The sequence below is a fragment of the Homalodisca vitripennis genome, chromosome 1 (genome assembly GCF_021130785.1).
Source record: "Homalodisca vitripennis isolate AUS2020 chromosome 1, UT_GWSS_2.1, whole genome shotgun sequence".
Classification (NCBI taxonomy): Eukaryota; Metazoa; Arthropoda; class Insecta; order Hemiptera; family Cicadellidae; genus Homalodisca; species Homalodisca vitripennis.
In genome coordinates this window covers 47,469,761-47,490,434 of record NC_060207.1, presented here as the reverse complement: position 1 = coordinate 47,490,434, position 20,674 = coordinate 47,469,761, and the positions used below count along the sequence as shown (strand labels likewise).

General features: G+C 34.6%; 1 protein-coding gene across 5 annotated transcripts in view; it reads left to right on the top strand.

The window, feature by feature from the left end:
- The first annotated feature begins 661 nt into the window (after positions 1-661).
- LOC124360807 (coiled-coil domain-containing protein 103) overlaps positions 662-20,674 on the top strand; it is a 44,284-nt gene continuing 24,271 nt past the window's right edge. Inside the window, exons 1-2 of one of the 5 annotated variants that reach the window (XM_046814736.1) lie at positions 662-787; positions 8,308-8,456. In XM_046814736.1, the coding sequence (XP_046670692.1) occupies positions 8,314-8,456 (143 nt within the window). In that variant the 5' untranslated portion in view covers positions 662-787; positions 8,308-8,313. Of the gene's footprint in view, positions 833-854; positions 1,138-1,296; positions 2,058-8,307; positions 8,457-20,674 lie in introns of those variants that run through there. The other 4 variants (XM_046814720.1, XM_046814755.1, XM_046814728.1 and 1 more) reach the window with 4 other exon arrangements.

Genomic DNA, 20,674 nt, shown 5'->3' with positions numbered 1-20,674 from the left:
CAAAGACAGCCTACTATGCGTTGGTTGAATCGCACATTGGGTATGGCCTGACAGTTTGGGGTGGTACATCTGAGGCAAATCTCACCAAAGTTCTTGTTCTGCAGAAAAAGGCGATTAGGGTGCTTGCAGACCTTAACCCAAAAGACAGTTGCAGAGAGGCTTACAAGTCATTCGGAATTTTAACTGTTGTCGCTCTTTACATCTACGCAGTAATCATTTACACGGAAGAAGCAGACTTTCAAAGAGGCAGGGATTTTCACTCGTACAGAACCCGAAGAGTTACTATCATCTACCTTATACTCATCTTATACTTATACTCATCATACGACTCAATACACCAAGAAACCCTCCTACATGGAACGTAAACTGTTCAACATGCTGCCACCAAAACTGAAAGACCTAGAAGGAACTGAAGACTCAACTAAATAAATGGCTTACGGAGAGACCTGGCTACTCCATTAAAGAATACCTGGACTTGGTCGACATTGTAAAGCAAGAAACTCAAGCTATTTAGTGATGTATGTTATTAATTAATTAATTTATTTTGTTGACTCCAATACCGATCTTGATGATATGTAAATAAAGATGATTGGCTAAATTGACTATTGACTACTATGGTATTCCTCTTAGCATACAAACCACTTTTCTTCTACCGTCATTTTACTTTTTGCTTAGTACGCTCAAAAACAGAAAAACAGTGCTACCACGGCTACCAGTACACTGGTGGGTGATTTCATTACAGTATTATTGTACTACTGTCACTCACTGTCACTTAGTCAGTCAGTCAGTACGTATACTCAATAGTGAGTAGTGTATAAGTCAACGGTGGACGGTTGGTGTATTCTTATACTTCTTTACTTACTTAAACTGCTAACTTACAGCATAGTGCCTTGCGCCTGACTAGTAATGGATGTAAAGTAGAATGAAATATCCATGTAATTTTTCTAACTATTTGTTGAAAGTCATATCAGATATTTGTTGACTTCTCTACCCTATTACTGAGTACTTAGGTTAAAAAGGGCCCTACAGCAATAATTTATAAGTTCGGATTCCGTCTTTCATGCCTTAATGTTTATATTGTGAAGTGTTTAAGGTTCTATAAGTGGGAGTCCTATATGCTTGAAAAACTTAAAAAATGTAATTGTGCCATTTCATCCTACTAATTTTTAGTATTTCTATGGTTGAGTTGTTACTTCGGTTGTAAGCCTATACCATAGGCTGTAGGCTTATTTCGTAATAGTCTAATGTTCCTGTACTAAATTTAATTTTTTTGGGATGCTATTTACGTTTTTGTTTATAGCTTAACATATATTTTCCATTTCGTAACAATAAACAAAATCAGTTTTAAAAATGTAGCCATTAGGGCAAAAAAATCTGAGTCTCAATAATAATGGGTATATAATTAGATTAAATCTTACTAGTGCCGAAATATATTAAGCGGTCACCACCACAATCAAATCATCGATACTTATAAAAATATCAATACCAAAATGTAGAACTGAATTTGTTATTTCAAATTACACGGCTGCGGTAAGAGACTATCACCACAATCGAATTCAAAATATTCTGTTACTAGAGTTATTTTGAATTAATTATTGCTGCCAGCTCTTTTTAATGTATTGAATAACAATATCGTTCAAAATTAATTAAAACAGTAAAATCATATGTATGGCATTTAAGTCATTTATACCGCAACGGCTGCAGTATAATAAGCGTCCGACACTCAAATGATCGATAACATCGAATCATTGATACTCATGAGTAAAGAATCTTCATTACAAGTACTTAAATCAAATAAGGCTACATTATATTTTAATTACATTGTATTTCAAATTACAGTATAAAAAGTAATTTGGTGGGTAATTTCAGTTCAGTATTATTGTACTACTGTCAGTACATGTACTCCATAGTAAGTAGTGTACAAGTCAATGGTGAACGGTCAGTGAGTTCTTATGGTATTGAATGCTTCCTCCCACCTCATTGCATCTATTACGCTACCTATATAACTCTGTGGTGGATGAAATTGACATGACATAGAGCCTGTCTGAGTTCAGGAGGTAATGCGTCATTGCTCTTAATGATAGTAATACTTAATTAATGTGAATGTGATGACTGTCACTTGGTGGCACTGGGCCCGTTCCCCCTCCCCTTGAATTGGTAATTTCTTTTATCGCTAATACTATACTCGTCATTTATGTGTCTACTGTATTATTTGGAAAATTTAATGACAATTACAAAATTTGCAATACAGAGATATGTTTAGCCATTACAATAGCTTAAATTTCTTTTTTTACCGGTTTGGAAAGCAATTTGTAATATATTCTATCATCATGTTTTTCTTTTCTGTTTTAGTAACTGGATAGATTGGCATGTAAATATTCTTTTTTAATTTAGTTAACAGCTTCCCTTGTAATTGTGCTTTGTCTGTTAAGACGGCTGTTTGTGGAGATTTACAGTGCAAAGTGTTATGTACCTTTTATTATCTTAATTACATTTAAAACACACAAACCAATACTTAAAACTTATATTTTTATGAGTTTGTGATGTGTCTGACAAAGATAGACTTGCTATCGAAAGGCCTCAAAAAAGAAAAGTTTTAAGTATTGGTTTGTGTGTTTTAAATGTAATATTAAGTTAATAGTAGCCAATACAAACTCTATATTCAACATACCTTTTATTATGCTTTTAACAATATTCTTGAAAGTTTTGAATGTTTTTTTGGTTGTTGAATGTGTAGGTATGTTCTTGTTATTAGTTTACATTAAATATTACAGATATACATAATTATTTTATATTTAAGTTTATTTTCATATTTTGTAATGTTGAAATTGATTTAATTGCCAAGAATGGTTTTATTGCTTGTAAATACACCGTAATAAAGGTTAAAAATAAATAAATCAGTGTTTACCTAAAAAATTTCACATTATTGTAATTTGGGTATGAGTGAAGTTAATGGACAGTGTTGCCAATTATAATTTAAATTTTATTCAAAGTATTTGGCTCGTTCCCTGAACAAAACTATGTATGGTTTTAGAGGGTTAAAATCATAAAGAACTGCCTCTTTAACCCACATTGTCCTACTGGTATGTACATTGAACATTACTGAATGTTATAATAACTGTCTATATTTGATACCATTGCAATACTCTACAGTTAGTGATAGTACAGTATTACAACAGTTTAACAATTATCCTACTGGTGTATATACATTACATCTCGATATGGTGTAATAACTATTTTTTTATTTTTATTATTTCAACTGTTTATTTTTTAGTGTTACATTTATCACCTAGTATTTGTTATAAAATTGCCATAGAATATAAAGTGCTTTCTAGCGAAAACCATGTTGTCCATTATTTAACTGCAGTAAATTTACCTCTAATAGCATTATTTTATTTGAAACATTGTACATGTGTTTGAGCGTAGATTATATGAGTAGTTTAAACTTTTAGAAATTGTTTATTTTTTTAAAATTTATCTTTTCTTTAGTTACAGTGTGAGTTTGTTATGCAATTGTGTTTAGTTCTTCAATCAGGAAAGTGATATTTATATGTGATCAGAAGTTACCAGTGATAAATAATAGAGTAGTAGAATATTAAAAGTGGAAGTAATTTTCTTGCAACATAGTAAATAGTCATAGTTTTTTCTGTCAAGGTTTGTTTCCCAGCTCGTAATAATGGTTGGGCCTATTTGTAATCAGGCAGCTCCAAAATTGTAGTAAAAAGTTAGTACTAGCTTGAGAAATATTTTTCAGGCACAGGGCTAAGTGCTTCTGTATACCGCGCATGGTTGGAGGCACTTACGTCAGCCTAATATGACCTTGTATTCTCTGAAGATCGTAATAAACATATTGTTGTAGTTTTGAGAGTCAAAACCCTCCAGAATTCACTATTTTTTTTTCCTTATTCAAAGTTAGCGTGATGACTGATGTCAGAAATTTGCAGTTCAACGTGAATTAATGGCTACAACAGTACACATAATGCAATGAGTAGGTTTAGAAGAAAAATATCACTCTTTGTGCCAAAAGTAGTTCTACTTTAAATATTTTTCCTGCTCAGGAAGACTATTACAGTAGGTTAATAACATAAAATTTATATTTTGCAACTCCAACTGTTAATTTTGTATTTACAGTTATTCATGTAACTAGATTGGATTAATCACAAAACTGTGTGAAAAAAAACTTCTAAATCGTATTGGTCTACTACGTACAGGCATTTTAAAAAAGCAGATAAACTTAGATAAAGCATAGTTTGTGGAAAGTATTATCACTTTGTTAATTTTAAAGATATTATAATATTTAAAAAAAAACATTGTATTGAGCATGAAATTTTCTGATTCTTGTATAACAATATGTGTATGTATACAAAATTTATTTTTATGTTGATTTCTTACTATCACTGTCTCCAGCAGAGCTTTCATTACTTATGCATACTGACTACACTTGCGTTTTGTATGTTTAGAGTTGGAATATTCAAGAATCATATATTGAATAAGAATAAACACTTCCTTGTGTATGGTTGAATCAACCCTTCCCATCATATCTACTTTATGTGTAGAAAACTCAGTTGCTCTACCCTTAGAGTTTGTGCCTAAAACATTCTAGTGCACTCACTTGTGCACCTGATGAGATAATAGGAATACTAACCTATATTACACTATTTATGGTATAGTTGTTTCTAATGGGGTTAATCCATATGACGGATTTTCAAGAACAAAAAAATGGTCACCAATGTTGATGCATAAATGGTGACAAATAAACATTTTTTACAAATTATGTTTGTACCTCTTATAAATATGCTATAAACATATAAAAAATAGTCAAGCAACCAATTACATTTTTTTTCACTTCATATGGATTGACCCATTGAAGTGATGTGAAGAGTTCATTTTGAGCTTCTTTGTCACTGACTTTTTTGGATCTCTTCAGACGAATATGACTCTAAATTCCAGGAGTTAAGTCTTTGACATCATCAGATTCCAAAGTCTGCACTAAGAGGAAAGTGAACTGGAGCTAAACTCAACATTCACATTGAATCAACATTTAAACCAAATCTACGTTATGTGTAGAACACTTCCTTGTATTGTTGTCATTTTGTAATATCTCAATGGGCAAAGAACAGGGTAATTATTAAATTAACAGCTGGAGTGGCAAAACACAGGTTTCACTTTTTAAATCTAGATTGTAATCGTCCTCCTGAACAAAACAGTATAAGGTTTATATGAAAGTGGTGAAAATTACACAATAATACAATTCCATAGTGAAGGCTCAGAAATAATGGGTGAAGTGAATAAAGCTGAGCAAATGCTCTTTCCTCCAAAAAATGAGTACGTACTCCAGTTTCATGTAAATAAAAAGAACTTGCTCAGTGGAGGCTCGGAGCACTTTCTCATGTTGATCACTAGACAATTGACTTGGAGTATCTACTCACCTTTTTAGGTGAATAAAACTAGGCACTTGCTCCAAAATGTGAGTAGGTACTCCAGAAATTACCGATCTACTCATTAGTAGATACAACTTGCTCAAGTAAAGACGTTCAATCTTGTGATGGCAGAGTTTGTACCTTTTCGTGCTGTAAAACTTTACAGAGTGCGTCGGGAATCTCTAGAGCAAGACTAACGAGCTCTTTATCGTTTTAATAAAATGAATGTTGAGTGGACTAATGATCGTTTTCTTGGGGAAAACTTTGAAAGGCGTGGTGGTGCGTTGCCCAATTTGGACAGAATGCGTACTTTTCTTCGATATGTTGGTGATCCTGGGTTTCAGAGTGTTGTTGCCGAAGATGTTGGTATCGACAGAACTACAGTCACAAAAACCATTTCAGATGTAATGGCTGCTATATTACTGAAGAAAAACTTATGGATAAAATTTCCTTCTACAAGAGAAGAAATGGAACAACAAAAAGCCAATTGGCAAGAAAAATACAGATTTCCTTCAGCCATTGGAGCTGTTGACTGCACTCAAATACCTATACGCAAGCCTTCTGACCATGGCGATGAATATATAAATAGAACGAGGTTTCCAAGTATAAATGTGCAGGCAACTTGTAATTTTGCTGAAGAGTTCACAAGCGTAGATGCTTCTTGGCCAGGTTCAGTGCATGATGCACGAATTTGGAGAAATTCAGATATTTACAGTATTATGGAATTTCCATAATTCAGATATTTACAGAATTATGGAATTCAATCAAGCTAATGCACTCCTAATTGGAGATTCGGGTTACGGGATAGCTCCCTGGCTTATGACACCCTATGAAAACCCAATAACTGCTAGAGAAAGGGCATACAATCTGTGTTTAGCCCAAGAAAGAGTAATAATTGAACGTAGTTTTGGTCAGTTGAAACAACGTTTCCCAATTATGCAAAACAAAATTAGGATTAAAACTGAAAATGTTCCATCGGTGGTTGTTTATTGCTTTATTCTTCATAATGTAGCAAAAAGACTAAGTGATGAACACTTTGACTTTAACATTGAGGAAAGACAAAACAATGAAGTTGGCAATGTAGAGAATCGTAACGAAAGAGACATCCGCAATAGAGGACAACAGAGAAGAACCAAAATTGCTCAGCTGATACATGGAGCTTAACAGCTTAAAAAGAATGTACTGTGTAAATAAATATTCTGGTAAAAGAATAAAAAATACCTTCCTACTGTACGTATACAACACGGCCACAAGCCTTGTTGTAACACAGTAAGACCTAACCTTTGCTTGTGGCTGTGTTGTATATGCGGTTGTACGTACACACTGCCTACATAAGGCCCTTGAGCGACTGTCCCAGACACTGGCTTTACGTCTGTAAGACTGGCTCTATTGAAAGTCGTACGCACGTAAACACGGTCATTACAACCCCAGAGTTTAGATATTTTTGTTTTTGGTGTGTTTTTTTTTGGAATTGAAAGTAGGTAGGTATTTTTATCCTAGGATCAGGATGAGAATTTATTTTACATTATTATACATTTATTACAGAGTAGTGAACTCCAATCCATCACAGTAAGTTGTTGAATAAGAAGTTCCAATCATAGTTTGTAGTTCCTCTGTTGAATTCCGTTTTGCTCAGATGATGCTGTTGATTGTGGCTGATCAATTTCCTTATATTCTCGTTTCAATCGTATATCAACAAATTTTTCAGCTTTTTTGAAGTACTCAAGCTGCTTAAGTAGCACCAAACGTTGTAGCTCAGGCAAGGTCAAATCTTTAGTTTCCTCAGTTTCAATTAATTTAAGTTTTTTCTTTGCTTGTTTAACGTTGTTACTTTACGTTGTTCAGCAGTTGAATCTTGTGTTTTTCCTTGTCGATTCTCAGTTGTGTTGTCCGAGCTAGTTTCAAAGTTGGTGGAATCCACCGAAGAGTCAAAAGAAACACTGTTTTCATTCTGAGTCTATTCAATCCCCACAGTAACAGCACCTGAAAACGTAAAGTTCTTTATTACAAGCGTAGTTCTGAAAAAAAATAAACACAAAGTATACCAGTACAATATGGAGAAAAAATGAGAGTTTATTTATCATATCAACAAGATCTAATAACTGTTATAAAAGGCAAAATTATTTTTTTAGCAGTTTTAACTGAACTTACGGTACCTTTTAAACGCACAATAGCCGGGTTGTCTGTGTCACCTTCAATAAAATTAAGTAACTCTTCTTCCCATGGTTTCAAGATAACCTTCTTGTTGCCAGTCTTGTTAGTATCTGCCTTTGACTTCACTCTACTCTTCATATTATTGAATTTTTTCAAAATTTGGCTTGAGTCGAGATGCAATCCCAATTCGTTATCGATTCGATTTTGAATCTCTTCAATGGTTCTGTTTCTTTTGTTTTTGATACTTGGTATATTACTCTTTTCCAAAATAACTGGATATTCCTTTATAATCGAAATAAAAGAAGCCTGGTTTTCAAGTTGTGGGTTATTCCCTTTATCACAAGCCATCACTTGTTTTGTTGTAACTCGTGAGACAACTAAAACAACAATGCGAATGTGGACGCTGAATATTAGTGTTATCTGCTCGATATCTGGACAAGTTGCAACACGTCTGTCTAGCACAAGATAGGGAAAGGGAACTGTGAGCACTTGCTCCATTTGCCTGAGCAAGTTCTCTGCCCAATATTGACTTTTTATTCACATCGAACAGAGCACTTACTCGTGTTAGTAGGAGTTACTCCTCACTACCTGAGCATCTGCTACGGAGCATGTACTCCAACTTTATTCACTTCACCAAATATTCCTGCACCTTTAGAAGAATGTTTTGATTGTAAAATATATTGAATTGAGTGTAGGCCTAGACTGAATAATAAATGTTCTACTTTACTTCCAGTTATTCATGTCAAACATTAGTGAAGTCGATTTTAAAGAACTTGAGAAGGAATTAAAAGAGAGTATCAAAGAAGACAAGAAGTATTGGAGAGAAAATGATGCTAAATTAAGAGCTGTGAACCAAAATGTATCTACATATGAAGAATTTAGGTAAGTTGAGATTGTTTATTCAATAATGAAAAACATTTATTGTGCACAAAATAAATGTAAATTTTATATTTTAGAACGTATGTCAAAAATAATTATTATCAGAGTATTGTTAGCTAAATATTTTATATGTTATTTTCGATAAATTATAATTTAGTATTATAATGAGCTGTGAAAAGTATTTAAAATACTTAAATACAACTACAGTACAACTATAGTCATTTACAATATTTGACCTATAACAAAGCTATACAACCTCACCATTCGAGATTCTGTGTTAACACCTGCCACTTCAAGTATCAAAGGACCTGACAGAACATAACGAAAGAGTTATCACACAGATGGACAGATAGCCTTTTAACCTTTTGACCCAAAATTAATATAGTTCTTCTTTGGACCAAGAGGAATCATGTACCAAGTTCCAAGTCTCTGGGACCTTTTTTATCCAGAGTTATCACACAGACTGACAGATGGACAATGACACAATGTTAAGAAGAACTCTACTGGACTATTATAAAACCCGGCCAATAAAAGATTTAGTGAGTTGTGACTATTATACTTAGTATAATACATTTTAACTTGAGGAATATGAGACATTTATAGACCTAGTGTTTCTGCTTTCATGTTGCATCTTCAGAAATGATCAGAATTATTTGTAGCCTTAATAAATAGTCAATCACGACAACTAATGTTGTGTTCATCATCACGCCATCTCAACAAAGGATCTGACCTACAGATTTGGAATTTTGCATGAAGCTCTCCAAACTGCACTGAAACTTGTATTATTTAGTAACTGCTATAAAATCTAACTCATCCATCCAATGAATCTATCATGTGGCAAGATCTCGATAAAGATCATCTACATACTTTAAATTTTGGATCAGACTTAATTGTTACAAAGGTAGATATGAATGAGTTCTATGGTGGTGCATCTTCAATAATGAAATTTCTTTGAGTGTCATTGAGTAGGCCAACACAATTTCTTTTTTGTCTGTCGAGAGAATGTACAAATTTTATATAGGTTTTGGACATGATTTTCTGTTGATGATGTAAAGTAAAAAAAGTAAAGAATGTCTTATTTTACCAGGCGAAGTTAGGGCTAAGAAGCCCTCTCTAACACTTAACCTGGGGACCAACGGCTTAAAGGTGACTTCCGAACCACCACCAATGGCCGGGCAGGTGGGCCGCTTGCAAGGACAGGATCGCTCAGCGGTCACCCGTCCAAGCAGCAGCCACGCTCGGCGTTGCTTGATCTGGTTATCTTGCGATAACCGCCGTACCCACTACACTGCGCCATGATGTCTGTCTATCTATCTGACCACAGGATTTCTCGAGAATTAAATGAGCTATAGACTTGAAATTTTGCATACAGCTAGCTAAGCCTGTTTCTTGACACATGGTGTGACATATTTCATTTGTCTCTTGTAAAGGCAAAGCCCTCACGCACTTATCACTAATTCTCCAACTTCTTAAAGCAAGCATTTTCATAAAGATCAAACATCCACAGGGGTTTGATTGTAATCGACAACCCTTAGAAGAACTATATTTTGTTTTTCAACTTCTCGATGTTCTATTCTGATAAAATTTGACTCACACATGTGTCATATCAACAGATTAAATAAAGTATTTTGCATGAAGATCAACCATGCAAAGGGGTTGATATGGAGTTGTAATCCATGCAATAACCATACTTTTGTTTTACCAACTTCCTGGTATCCTAAAAAAATTAAATTTGACACATGGGTATTATGCTTTTAACAGGCAAATAAAAGATTTGTCATGAATATCAACCACTCATAGGGATTTTATTTTTAATCTATTACAACACCAGAAAGTCAACTATGACATCTGTAATACAAGGGCTATTCAGAAAGTAGATTGTGTTTTGCTCTGTAGCTGCTAGGGGCAGGACATTTTGATGTTTCTCCGTTCATTGGCTATCTAGCTGTGAGGTTACTGTCGCTTATTGTTGTTTAATAATATCAGTTTAAAATGTTGAAAATCCAGAATTGTGAAGTGCAGTTAGTAATTCAAAGTCAAAATGTTCTTTATTCATATACATCAAGTACAGAGATAGTGTCAAAAATTAATAAACCTAATTGGTGACATAAAACATTTAGAGTAGAATGTTAATGTCCAGGGTTGGTCATTTGGTAAAATTCTTAAAGTGTGTAGATGGCCTGGTGTGAGAGCAGTTTATGGAGTTCAGTCTTTAGCTGTTTCCCCTTCTTCGTTCTTATTTCTATCGGTAGACAGTTGCTCAGCTTTCTTCCTATGTAGGATGGTTTTTTTTTCATACTGTGCTTAGTGGTGAATGGGCAGTGGATACATAGTTGAGTTGCGGGTGTTGTAGTAGTGCAGGTCTTCAAGCCTTGATAGGTTTTCTCTATCAACATATAAAATAACTTCTTGTATGTAGAGAGTGGTCACGGTCAAGATCTTTAATGTTGCAAAAACCTCTCTGCAGCTTTCCCGGAAATGAAGGTTTGCAAGTATTCTTATTGCTTTTTTTTTGAAGGATTAGAATTCTGGTCATGTTAGCATTTGATGTCCCTCCCCATACAGCTAGACTGTATTTTATATGTGCCTCAAATAGAGCAAAATAGGCAGTACGTGCTGTAGTCAGATCACCAATTTCTTTAACCTGTTTGAGTGCATATAGGCTTGAGTTTAGTCTATTGCATAGCTGGTCAATATGGGGTGTCCAGGATAAGCTTGAGTCAATTGTAATTCCGAGGAATTTGGTTTGATCAACCAAGTTAACTTCTGGTGAGCAATTAATTTGTCCTGTTCTTCTCCCAAACCCTAATTGGGTAGTTTTAGAGGGGTTAACCACTAAGTCATTTCCATCACAATATTGATATGCCATGTTGACCGCAATAAAAGCATTTACACTAAGGTTTTCAGGTGTATTGTTGTCAAGGATTAAGGTTATATCGTCAGCGTACATCAAAGTTTTAGTATATTCATGTAAGTAATCTGGAAGGTCATTAGTAAAAAGAATAAAAAGCACTGGACCCAGCGCGGATCCCTGTGGGACACCTCTATGTATAGGATGGGGTTGTGATCGGAATGCTTTAGTCAACCCTTTTTCATTAGACTTTAGTTCGACTATTTGACTTCTGTCTTTGAGGTAGCTTTCGAAATATTTTAGAGCTGTTTCTGTTACACCAAGTGCTTTTAGTTTCTTCTGTATGAGGTCATGACCCAGGCAGTTGAAAGCCTTGCTCAAATCCAAGAAGATAGCTGTAGTCAGGTTGCCTTTTTCTATGCTGTCAGTCACTGATTCTATCAAGCTAATCATTGCTGTAGTTGTTGACTTGCCATTGACGAAGCCATGCTGAGAGCTGCTTAACAGGTTGTTCAACCTGCAATGTTCTAATAGCCTGACGAGAACAATTTTCTCACAAAGTTTTAAGACAGTTGGTAGTAATGAAATGGGTCTGTAATTACTTAATTCTGATTTACTGCCAGTCTTAAATTTAGGATAGATTTTTGATATTTTCAGTGCTGAGGGAAAGTGTCCTTCGTTGAAAGATTTATTGAAGATATCAGTAAGGGGATAGATAAGTTCTTCTGCACAGTGCTTTAGTATTTTTGTGGATATGTCATCAATACCGGCTGAGTTTTTTGATTTAAAGTTTTTAATAATTAATCTTAATTCCTCTTGGGTTGTGGGTCTTAATGAACTAAGTTCATTAATTTGAGTGCCTATGCGTTCAGCTGGTTCAACTGGTTTTCTATGAGAGTTTTTATTAAGGTTAATTGTGTTTTTTGCCATGTTGGCAAAGTAGTTATTGAATTGTTCAGCGACTATAGATGTATCTTCAATAAGTTTTCCATCAATGGTTAATTTTAGTTCAGGTGAGCAGTTTTGTTTTTTTGATTGGACAGTATTTATTGTTTCCCAGATTGTTTTAGATTTGTTTTCTGAGTTGGAAATTTTACTAGCAATAGCTTGGCTTCTCAGAGTTTTCAGTTTTTGGTCATAGGTTTTTTTGAGATCCATTGCTTTGTTTTTATCCTCAAGATTTCCTGTAGTTTCATACTCGTTAAGGTGAGTTAGGAATTCATTCTTGAGCACTAGTGCTTCTGCATCAGCGAAGTGCTTTAGTGTTCTCTTTTTGCTACCAGCTGTCATAAGGGGACATGCAGCATCTAGGGCAGCTGTCACTAGCTTTCTAAAGTTGTTGTAGGCTTCTTCTAAGTTCAAAGAAGTATACACAGTTTCCCATTTTTCTTTTGTTAGCAAACCTTTCAGTTCATGTAAGTTTCTACTCCCAATAGCTCTATGCACTGATTTAGGCAAACTTGTTCTCTTCAGGTTGGTAATAGTGCACATCTGTGCAGTGTGGTCAGAGAGCCCAGTATGAAAAACTGTTGTGTCAAGTGCATCAATGGTGCTATTTGATACAATCCAGTCTATAGATGACTTCGATGTAGGAGTGATTCTTGTAGCTGGCAAGTTGACTCTCTGAACATTGTGGTAAGCAAGCATTTCATTTAATTTTGTAGTATTTCTGTCTGGTTTGAGTATGTCGACATTTATATCACCCATTATTAAAAGAGGTTTGTTCTCAATTTTTTTTGTCGTCTATTAGATGAGATAATGTAGCCATTGCAACATCCAGATTACTGTCTGGCGATCTGTACGTACCCATAATATAAGTAATATAATTGTTGAGATTGATCTTCATAAGTGCAACCTCACATACAAGTTCTTGGCAGTATTGAGACATATCAATTTCTTCAACGTGATTTTGGAGTGCATTGTCTACAAAAATAGCTACTCCTCCAAGCCTGTGGTTAGCACGGCTGTAGTGGGTAACTAGGATATAGCCAGGTAACCATTGTATGGACTCTATCTGATTTTGTCTGAGGCCATGCTCTGTTAAGATGATGACATCGGGCTTTTTCAACTCAGCTAAGTTAAGGAGGCGATTTGATTTATTTACTAGCCCTCTTATATTTTGGTGCAGGACTGCAAGTTTTCCTTTTATTGAGTTTTTTGTCTCCCTTTCCTTGAAGTGTTCGATTCTAAAAAAGGAGCCTCTTCTTCGTCACTGCTATTAAAATCTGTAATTGTTTCTCTGCTTTGGTGGTTACTGGTTATAATTTGCTTATAGTAGTCAATATTTTTGTCAAAGAATTCCTCTATAGTTTCATTGTGTGGTCTTCGTTTTGAATTTTCAGGGGGGTGAAGTGATCCCAACTTCAAAAGAGGCGGCTGCTTACTTTTATGGTTAGGTTCTATTTTTGAATTATGTTGTTTTTGATGGTTAATTTTACTTTTTGCAACTTGCAGTGACACACTAGATTGATTTTTCCCCTTTAATACTTTGTGTTTATTCTTTTTGTTGGTGGTAGTAAGGCTTCTAGAGGGTGTCATCTGGACACGCTCTAAAGTAGGAGAAGCTTCTCTAAATTTGTTGTTTGCCAAAGTTGCTGCCTGGCTTTGGTCAAGGATTTTTCCAGTACATTCCTTGACCATAAGTTCCAGTTGCTCCTGTCTGTTTTTTAATTGTGCTATGTCCAGCAAAAGAGCAGAGGAACTAAATAGTGTGCCAGTATGTGGAGCATTTGTTGGAGGCTGATCAGGTGTAGGGGTTGTTTGTGTCTCAGTGTCTACATATTCTTGAGAAGAGGATGCTCTGCAGTGACCTTCCGTCTCTTTAGCAGCATAGATTTCTCTAACTCCCTTTTTTTTAGTACTAGCTCATTGATAATCCCCTCCTGTTTCCTGTCATGTTCTTCAAAAGTGTATTGGATGTCTAAATTAAGCTTTTTCTGGTTGTCAAGTTGTACTTCCAGTTAAGATATCTTTTGAAGAAGAATTTCAATTTTCCTCAGGTAGCTTTCTTCCTCAGTACTCATTTCTTCTATTTTTGCTTCATCACTGGTGAGTTTGGATTCTAGAAGTGCAAGTTTTCCTTCTAGCAACTGGTTTTTTTCTAATAGAGCAGCGCCAATTTTTGCAGCCATTTCCAATTTATCTTAGTTTTTTTGTTGGCTAAGCACAAAAGATGGAGATTTATCACTCACTACCAGAGAAGTTTATAGGACCAATATGATTACTGAAGGTGGAGTGTGTCAGTGATGCATTATGTATAAAAATGGCCGAGCTAATGTGCATGATGACAAATGAAGTAAACAGCCAAGCATTGTGACCGTTGAAATTGTCTCTAAAGTCGATGAGAAGATTAAAGAAGACCGCCAGTTCATAATAACAGAACTTGGTTTTCCTAAAATTTCAAAGAGTTTGTTATACGAAGTTCTTATGCAGAAGTCAGGTCACCCTAAATTTTGTGCAAGATGGGTACCAAAAATTTTAACAGAAATTCATAAAAATCAGCGTATGGCTGCTTTATTGACATTTTTGTACACTGACGGAAAAGATGGTGACTCGCTTCTTGATCTAATCATTTCAGGAGACGAGACTTGGGTAAAACACGTGAATTATGAAACCAAATTATAGTAAATGGCAGGGGGTCTCTAACCTTTTTTACTCATAGGCTACATTGTACATTTTTGCAGGAAGGCAGGCTGGGAATATTTCAGGGCAGAAAGTCTAGCCCTCCCCATTCACTCATGAAGTTTGTTGTAATTAATAGCTCAGTGGTGGTTTTTGTGATTTTCTTGCTTAGTTTTTTAAGTTGCTATATTTCCTTAAATATCTTTTTTTGTTGGCTAACTAAAATTCTTTATGTGATTGCAAAAATGCTGTGACCAAACAAATAATTATATTTCATATAAAATAATGTCTGTTCTGTAAAAGGACTTTTCAAGTGGGCCTAATGAAAACACATGAAACAAAACCAAATCTGTTAAATTTAATACAAAATGTTGGTACTTTATTGAATTTAAAGAAAACTTGACAAACACGAGTTTACAAGTGATAAACATAAAACAATTATTTTTTAGTGAGAAGATTGCATTTGTTTGCCACTTAAAATTTCAGCCCATTTATGGTGAAACTTTGAGTTCCAATCATTAGGATTGATTTTTAATGTTTATCTGACAAGGAAGATCTGTATTTAGATGTCATAAATTTTATTTTGGAAAAAGTCTGCTCACATTTGTAAGTAGATCCAAAAAGAGAAAACATAACACATTTTTTATGTTTTTAAAATATTTCTCTGGGAGAGAACTGTAAAATGTAAGTAGGTTGCCTTCTTTGTAGCATTGCTGGAAATCGGTCTTGAGTGAGTCATTGGTTGTTAGCTCGACTACTTCAAGTTGTATTTGAGCAGCCACTTTGTCAATGTCACACTTAAAAGGGTTTGAAACATCTGAATGTCTGGTACATGATCAAAGTCTTCAAAGCGGTTTTCAAACTCATGTCTTAGTTTAGACATGATTCCTAAAACATAATCCTTAGGGAAGATAGCATTATTAAGTGCACTACCAGAGTTTTTATATGATTTAAAGTGTTTAAGATTTATAGATCCTAAATGCTTCTTGAAAAGTACGAGTTTTTTATGAAAGCTTTGACACGCCAGTATAAATTACAAACTGAAGAGTTTTTACCTTACATTACAGTTTCAAGTTCAGAAAGTTAAATTGTGCCGTGAGGTCAATAAGAAAAGCCAGTTCCTATACAAACACACTGTCAAAAAGGTTCAGGTACAGGATGACTCTGTTCAGTCATGAAAATGTCAATCATCTCACAAAGTTCGAAAAACCGCTGAAATACTTTGCAACCAGTGAACTTCACAGTGTTCGGGAACATCTGGATAAGAGCTGTCAATTTCAGCAAGAAAATGTTTGAACTGGCAGTGTTTGAGGGAACTTGGTCTAATGAACTTGATTGTTTTACAATTGCATTCATTGCTTCAGCTACATCTATGTGTTTACCACAAAACGCTTGTTGATAGATAATGCAGTAATAAATCACGGGTTGAACACCACCAGCTCCTTTAACAGAATTGAAAATGTTTCCAACTACTCCAATTTTTGTACCAGACATATTTTTTCCCCCACCATCAATGGTAACACCTTTCATGCGTTTGAAATCGAGCTTAAGATTAGAAATGGTTTAATTTATTTTTACAAAGATTTTCTCTCTGGTCACACTACTCTCCATAGAGTGAATGTCAGCCAACTCTTCTGTGATTTTACAATCACTGTTCACATGAACAAATAAAAGAACCTGAGCTGAATCAGTGACGTCAGTTGATTAATCAAGAGCAATTGAGAACCATTCAAAGTCCTTGCATGTGTCTTTCAGCTGATAAACAACATTATGTCTATAATCTTCTGTAAGGCGCACTACTGTGTTCGCCGACAAACTAATAGCATTGAACAATGAACCTTTATCAGGGCAGATTTCTTCCACACTCATAAAGTTGCAATCTTTCACCAATTGGCCATCACTAAAAGGTTTACCAGCTTTAGCCAGAATATGGTTGACTTTAAACTGGTGTATACATCACCCTCTTATTTTTGGGATTGCTTAGTAAAAATTTGTCTATGAATTAAAAGCGAATTTATCAAAGAAGCAATTTTGTCCTCTCGTACTATGCCTGTTAAAATGGAACATGAAATTCTTTGAGAACAGAGATAGTCTCGTTGCAAATAAGACATAATACTTTATTATTGTTATTGATCATAAAATAGTCATGAATTCACTGTTTATTAAAAGCACGGCTCTCAAAATCAACTTTCCTTTTTGTACAAGAAGCCATTGTTATGAGCATAAAAAAAGTGGCTGACAAGAAGATAGAATTTAGAAAGCAAAAAAGCAATGATGAGTCACGCCAGGGTGCATTGATGTGATGAGGTTATTTTGGTCCCGTCTCACACAGTCAGAGTTACTGTAGGTTCAACAGCACCGAGCTTTATGCCCTTACACATATAGTCCATGTTGACCACTTACTATCTTACATTTTGGTTGATCACTTCTTGTTTACAGCTAGTTCACTTATTGAGAAAAGAACTAGCAAGTTCGAGATGAGTACTGTACTCTGGAAAAAATATGTTCGCAGGCCTGATGTGGCCCACGGGCTATAGTTGGAGACCTCTGTTCTATGGAGTATGGGCACACACACTCCCCCAAAAACCTAAGGAAATGCGTGCAAACATTGTCTTCTTCTTGTTGATTTCTTAAAACGTGGCACAACCATACATTCTGAGAGGCGTTTTAAAACCTTGTTAAAGTTAAGAAAAGCAATAAAATACATGTGCAGAGGAAAGTTAAGTTTGAACATTTTATTTTTGTACGACAACGCTCGATGACACACTCCAAATCGGATTCGAGAAGTCCTGGATGCCTTTAAGTTTCGACATCCTACCTTACAGTCCGGACCTTGCACCTAACGACTATCACATATTTTCAACAACGGACACCTTGCTTGTAACGCAGCGCTTTAATGATGACGTGGAACATCGGGAGAGTGTGACTACCTCGTTAAAGTCTCAGGCGGCAGAATTGTGTAACGCTGGAATTTCAATACTAGTTCACGTCTTAATAAATGCATAAATTTGTATGGTGACTTATATTGAAAAATAGTATTTTAATGTCACTTTCAAATGTATATAATAAAAAATGTTTCTCGTACTTTGTTTTTTGTTTATATCGAAATGTAATCTTCTTTCTGGATAGCCCTAGTATAACTCATTTGATCCAGAAGTTTTTTACACTTGCAAAAGCTGAAATAAGATCCAGTAACAGTTTTGTTTAATTTTTGAACGTCAACCATGAACACTGAAATAATATAAAACATAAATACATCTACCTCCTAAAATAATGCATCTGTTACTGAAATTGTTGGAGCTATTGGAGAATATCTCCGACTTTGGACTCCCAAAACTAACTTAAAGCTCAATTATTCTAAAATATATTAGGAAAGTAGAATGTCTTCCAGTGGCAGTCACATATTTTCAGGACTACTGTATTTATTATAGGAAATCATGTGCAAAGCTGTGAATAACTGCCAGTTGTACTGTGTACAAATTTAATAGTGCTACTGCTTCTGTATCTGTTCCATACATTGTTATTTGATCCTTAAAATCAATGGGAGTTTTATTTTATTAAAGATTAGCAGTCACCCGTAGCTTCATGTGCTATTTACTGCTGAACAACTGGAACATCATATTTTCTTTTTAAATTGCATACCAGACACTTCTATGATAGTTGTCACTGGAACATATTAAAATATCCTGATCATATTTGATGTATATTATGACTATTAAGTTTAAAGAGAAATATTTTGATGCTCCTAAGTGGATAGTGAATCAGTTTTTATAAATATCATTGAAATGAATTGAAGTTTTCTGCAAAACTCCTATGATATTTGATAGAATTGTTCTAATGATATCAATAACATATGAGATATTTTAGGCCAGTGTGTCACACATATGTGTGGAATAGTACAGTCAAAGTCCATAGACTTTTTAGTGGAAGCATTTATAATGTAATATTATGAAGCCCTCTGACGATTTTAAAAGAGAACTAGTCATGAATCCAGTAGACATTTATTTCAGTGTTTGCAATAAAGAATGTTTCTTATTATTCAAATTTTGCACGTGTAGGAGGACTTCTGGTTTGAATTAATTATGTGTTTGTCACCACAGTTGAGTTTGCCTTCTTCTCCTGATAAAGAAAAATTTGTTCATTTAAAAAGCCTACTTCAGTTAAAAATCATCTACTTCTGGTGCTTGTAATTTACTTATTCAAGTGATACAGTGAAAAATATATGTCTTATATGTGCCTTACTTTTCAATATATCAACATTGGTGCTAAATCTCTCCATTGTTCCTCAAACGATTCTTAAGGGGATTCTGGTCTCAGACATACCTTTGGTTAAAGGAAATATATATATACACACACCACATGTACCATTTTATGAATTGTTATAAAACAAAATGTATAACTTTTTCATATTGATATAACTTGATCAATATATGACCAGTCACTTTAAAATTGGTGTTGTGTTGTACCTATAGTATCAAAATGGTTGAGTATTTTTTGCCCATATCACACACACGCGCACACACACACACACACACACACACACACACACACACACACACACACACACACACACACACACACACACACATTCTACACGTTTGAAAAGATTTCTCAAAATTTGCAACTATTTACTATAAAAATAATATTGTTTAAAAATCCTTCAATTCTAGACTCTTAATTATACCCAAAATGTTGCTTTCTATCATCAAGAGCATGTGGTAAAAATTTCAACTTCCTAGGATGTTTATTACCCGAGTTGTACAAATTTATTCTTTGAAAAACATGGTAAAATGTGATTTTCGGAAAACAGCATCTATAGTTTTGAAAGAAACAAACTCAGGATTAAACATAACCTATACATATGTTTGTTCAGTAAACAATGTTACCATCATTTTACCATAGGTCTAATAAAAACTGAAAATAATCACTCATACACATAAATTACAATGTCTGTTTGCTTTGTGTAATCTTAAGTCAAATTATTAGTAGGTGTAATGTAATAGAAAATAACATTTTAGAACAAGATAAACACATAAATGCTCAAAATTGTCTAGCTACATACATCTGGTCTTCTTTTATTTCAGCCTCTCATCTTCTTCCATCTGACCTTGCTTCAATTTGTTCCTGTAGGCTATGTTTTTCCTTTTTTCCTGGCCAATGAAAGTTGATGACAGGATTTGTTGAACCTTTTGGCAACCATAGAACTAAACTTTCCCAATGTTTTACCAGATTTTTCTTAATAATTAATTGGAATATAACTTTATATCTCTTGTGTTTTATACACTATAATTGGCCTCAACTAAGCATACTTCAAGATTTATTTTTGAGGCATATACGTTCTACCAACACTTGGACCAAATAACATTGTGCAGCGCCTCATTAGCACTTGAGTTCTACCTGGCAGACATCTGGTCAGTTGAGCTTCTTTAGCTACTGTTGCCTCTGATAATCTTTGTAAGATTCAGGTGGTCGTTTTTCAGCAATGGCTGACTGAAAAAAACACCAGGAGTCGTTTTGCTGTGGACAGTTGTGATGACAACTTGCTTTACATCTGTGGACTTAAAATGGGTTAGGATAGCAAATATTCCCTTTTTCATCTTTGATATATCACCAACATTGTTTTATATATTATTTCTGTAATACAGTTAGATTCTTGATTATAGGTTCTGACAGATTGCCATGACCGCCTAACAGGGTTTTTGTCCTGACACTACCCTTGACTAAGTTATGCAATACAGTACCTAGTCTC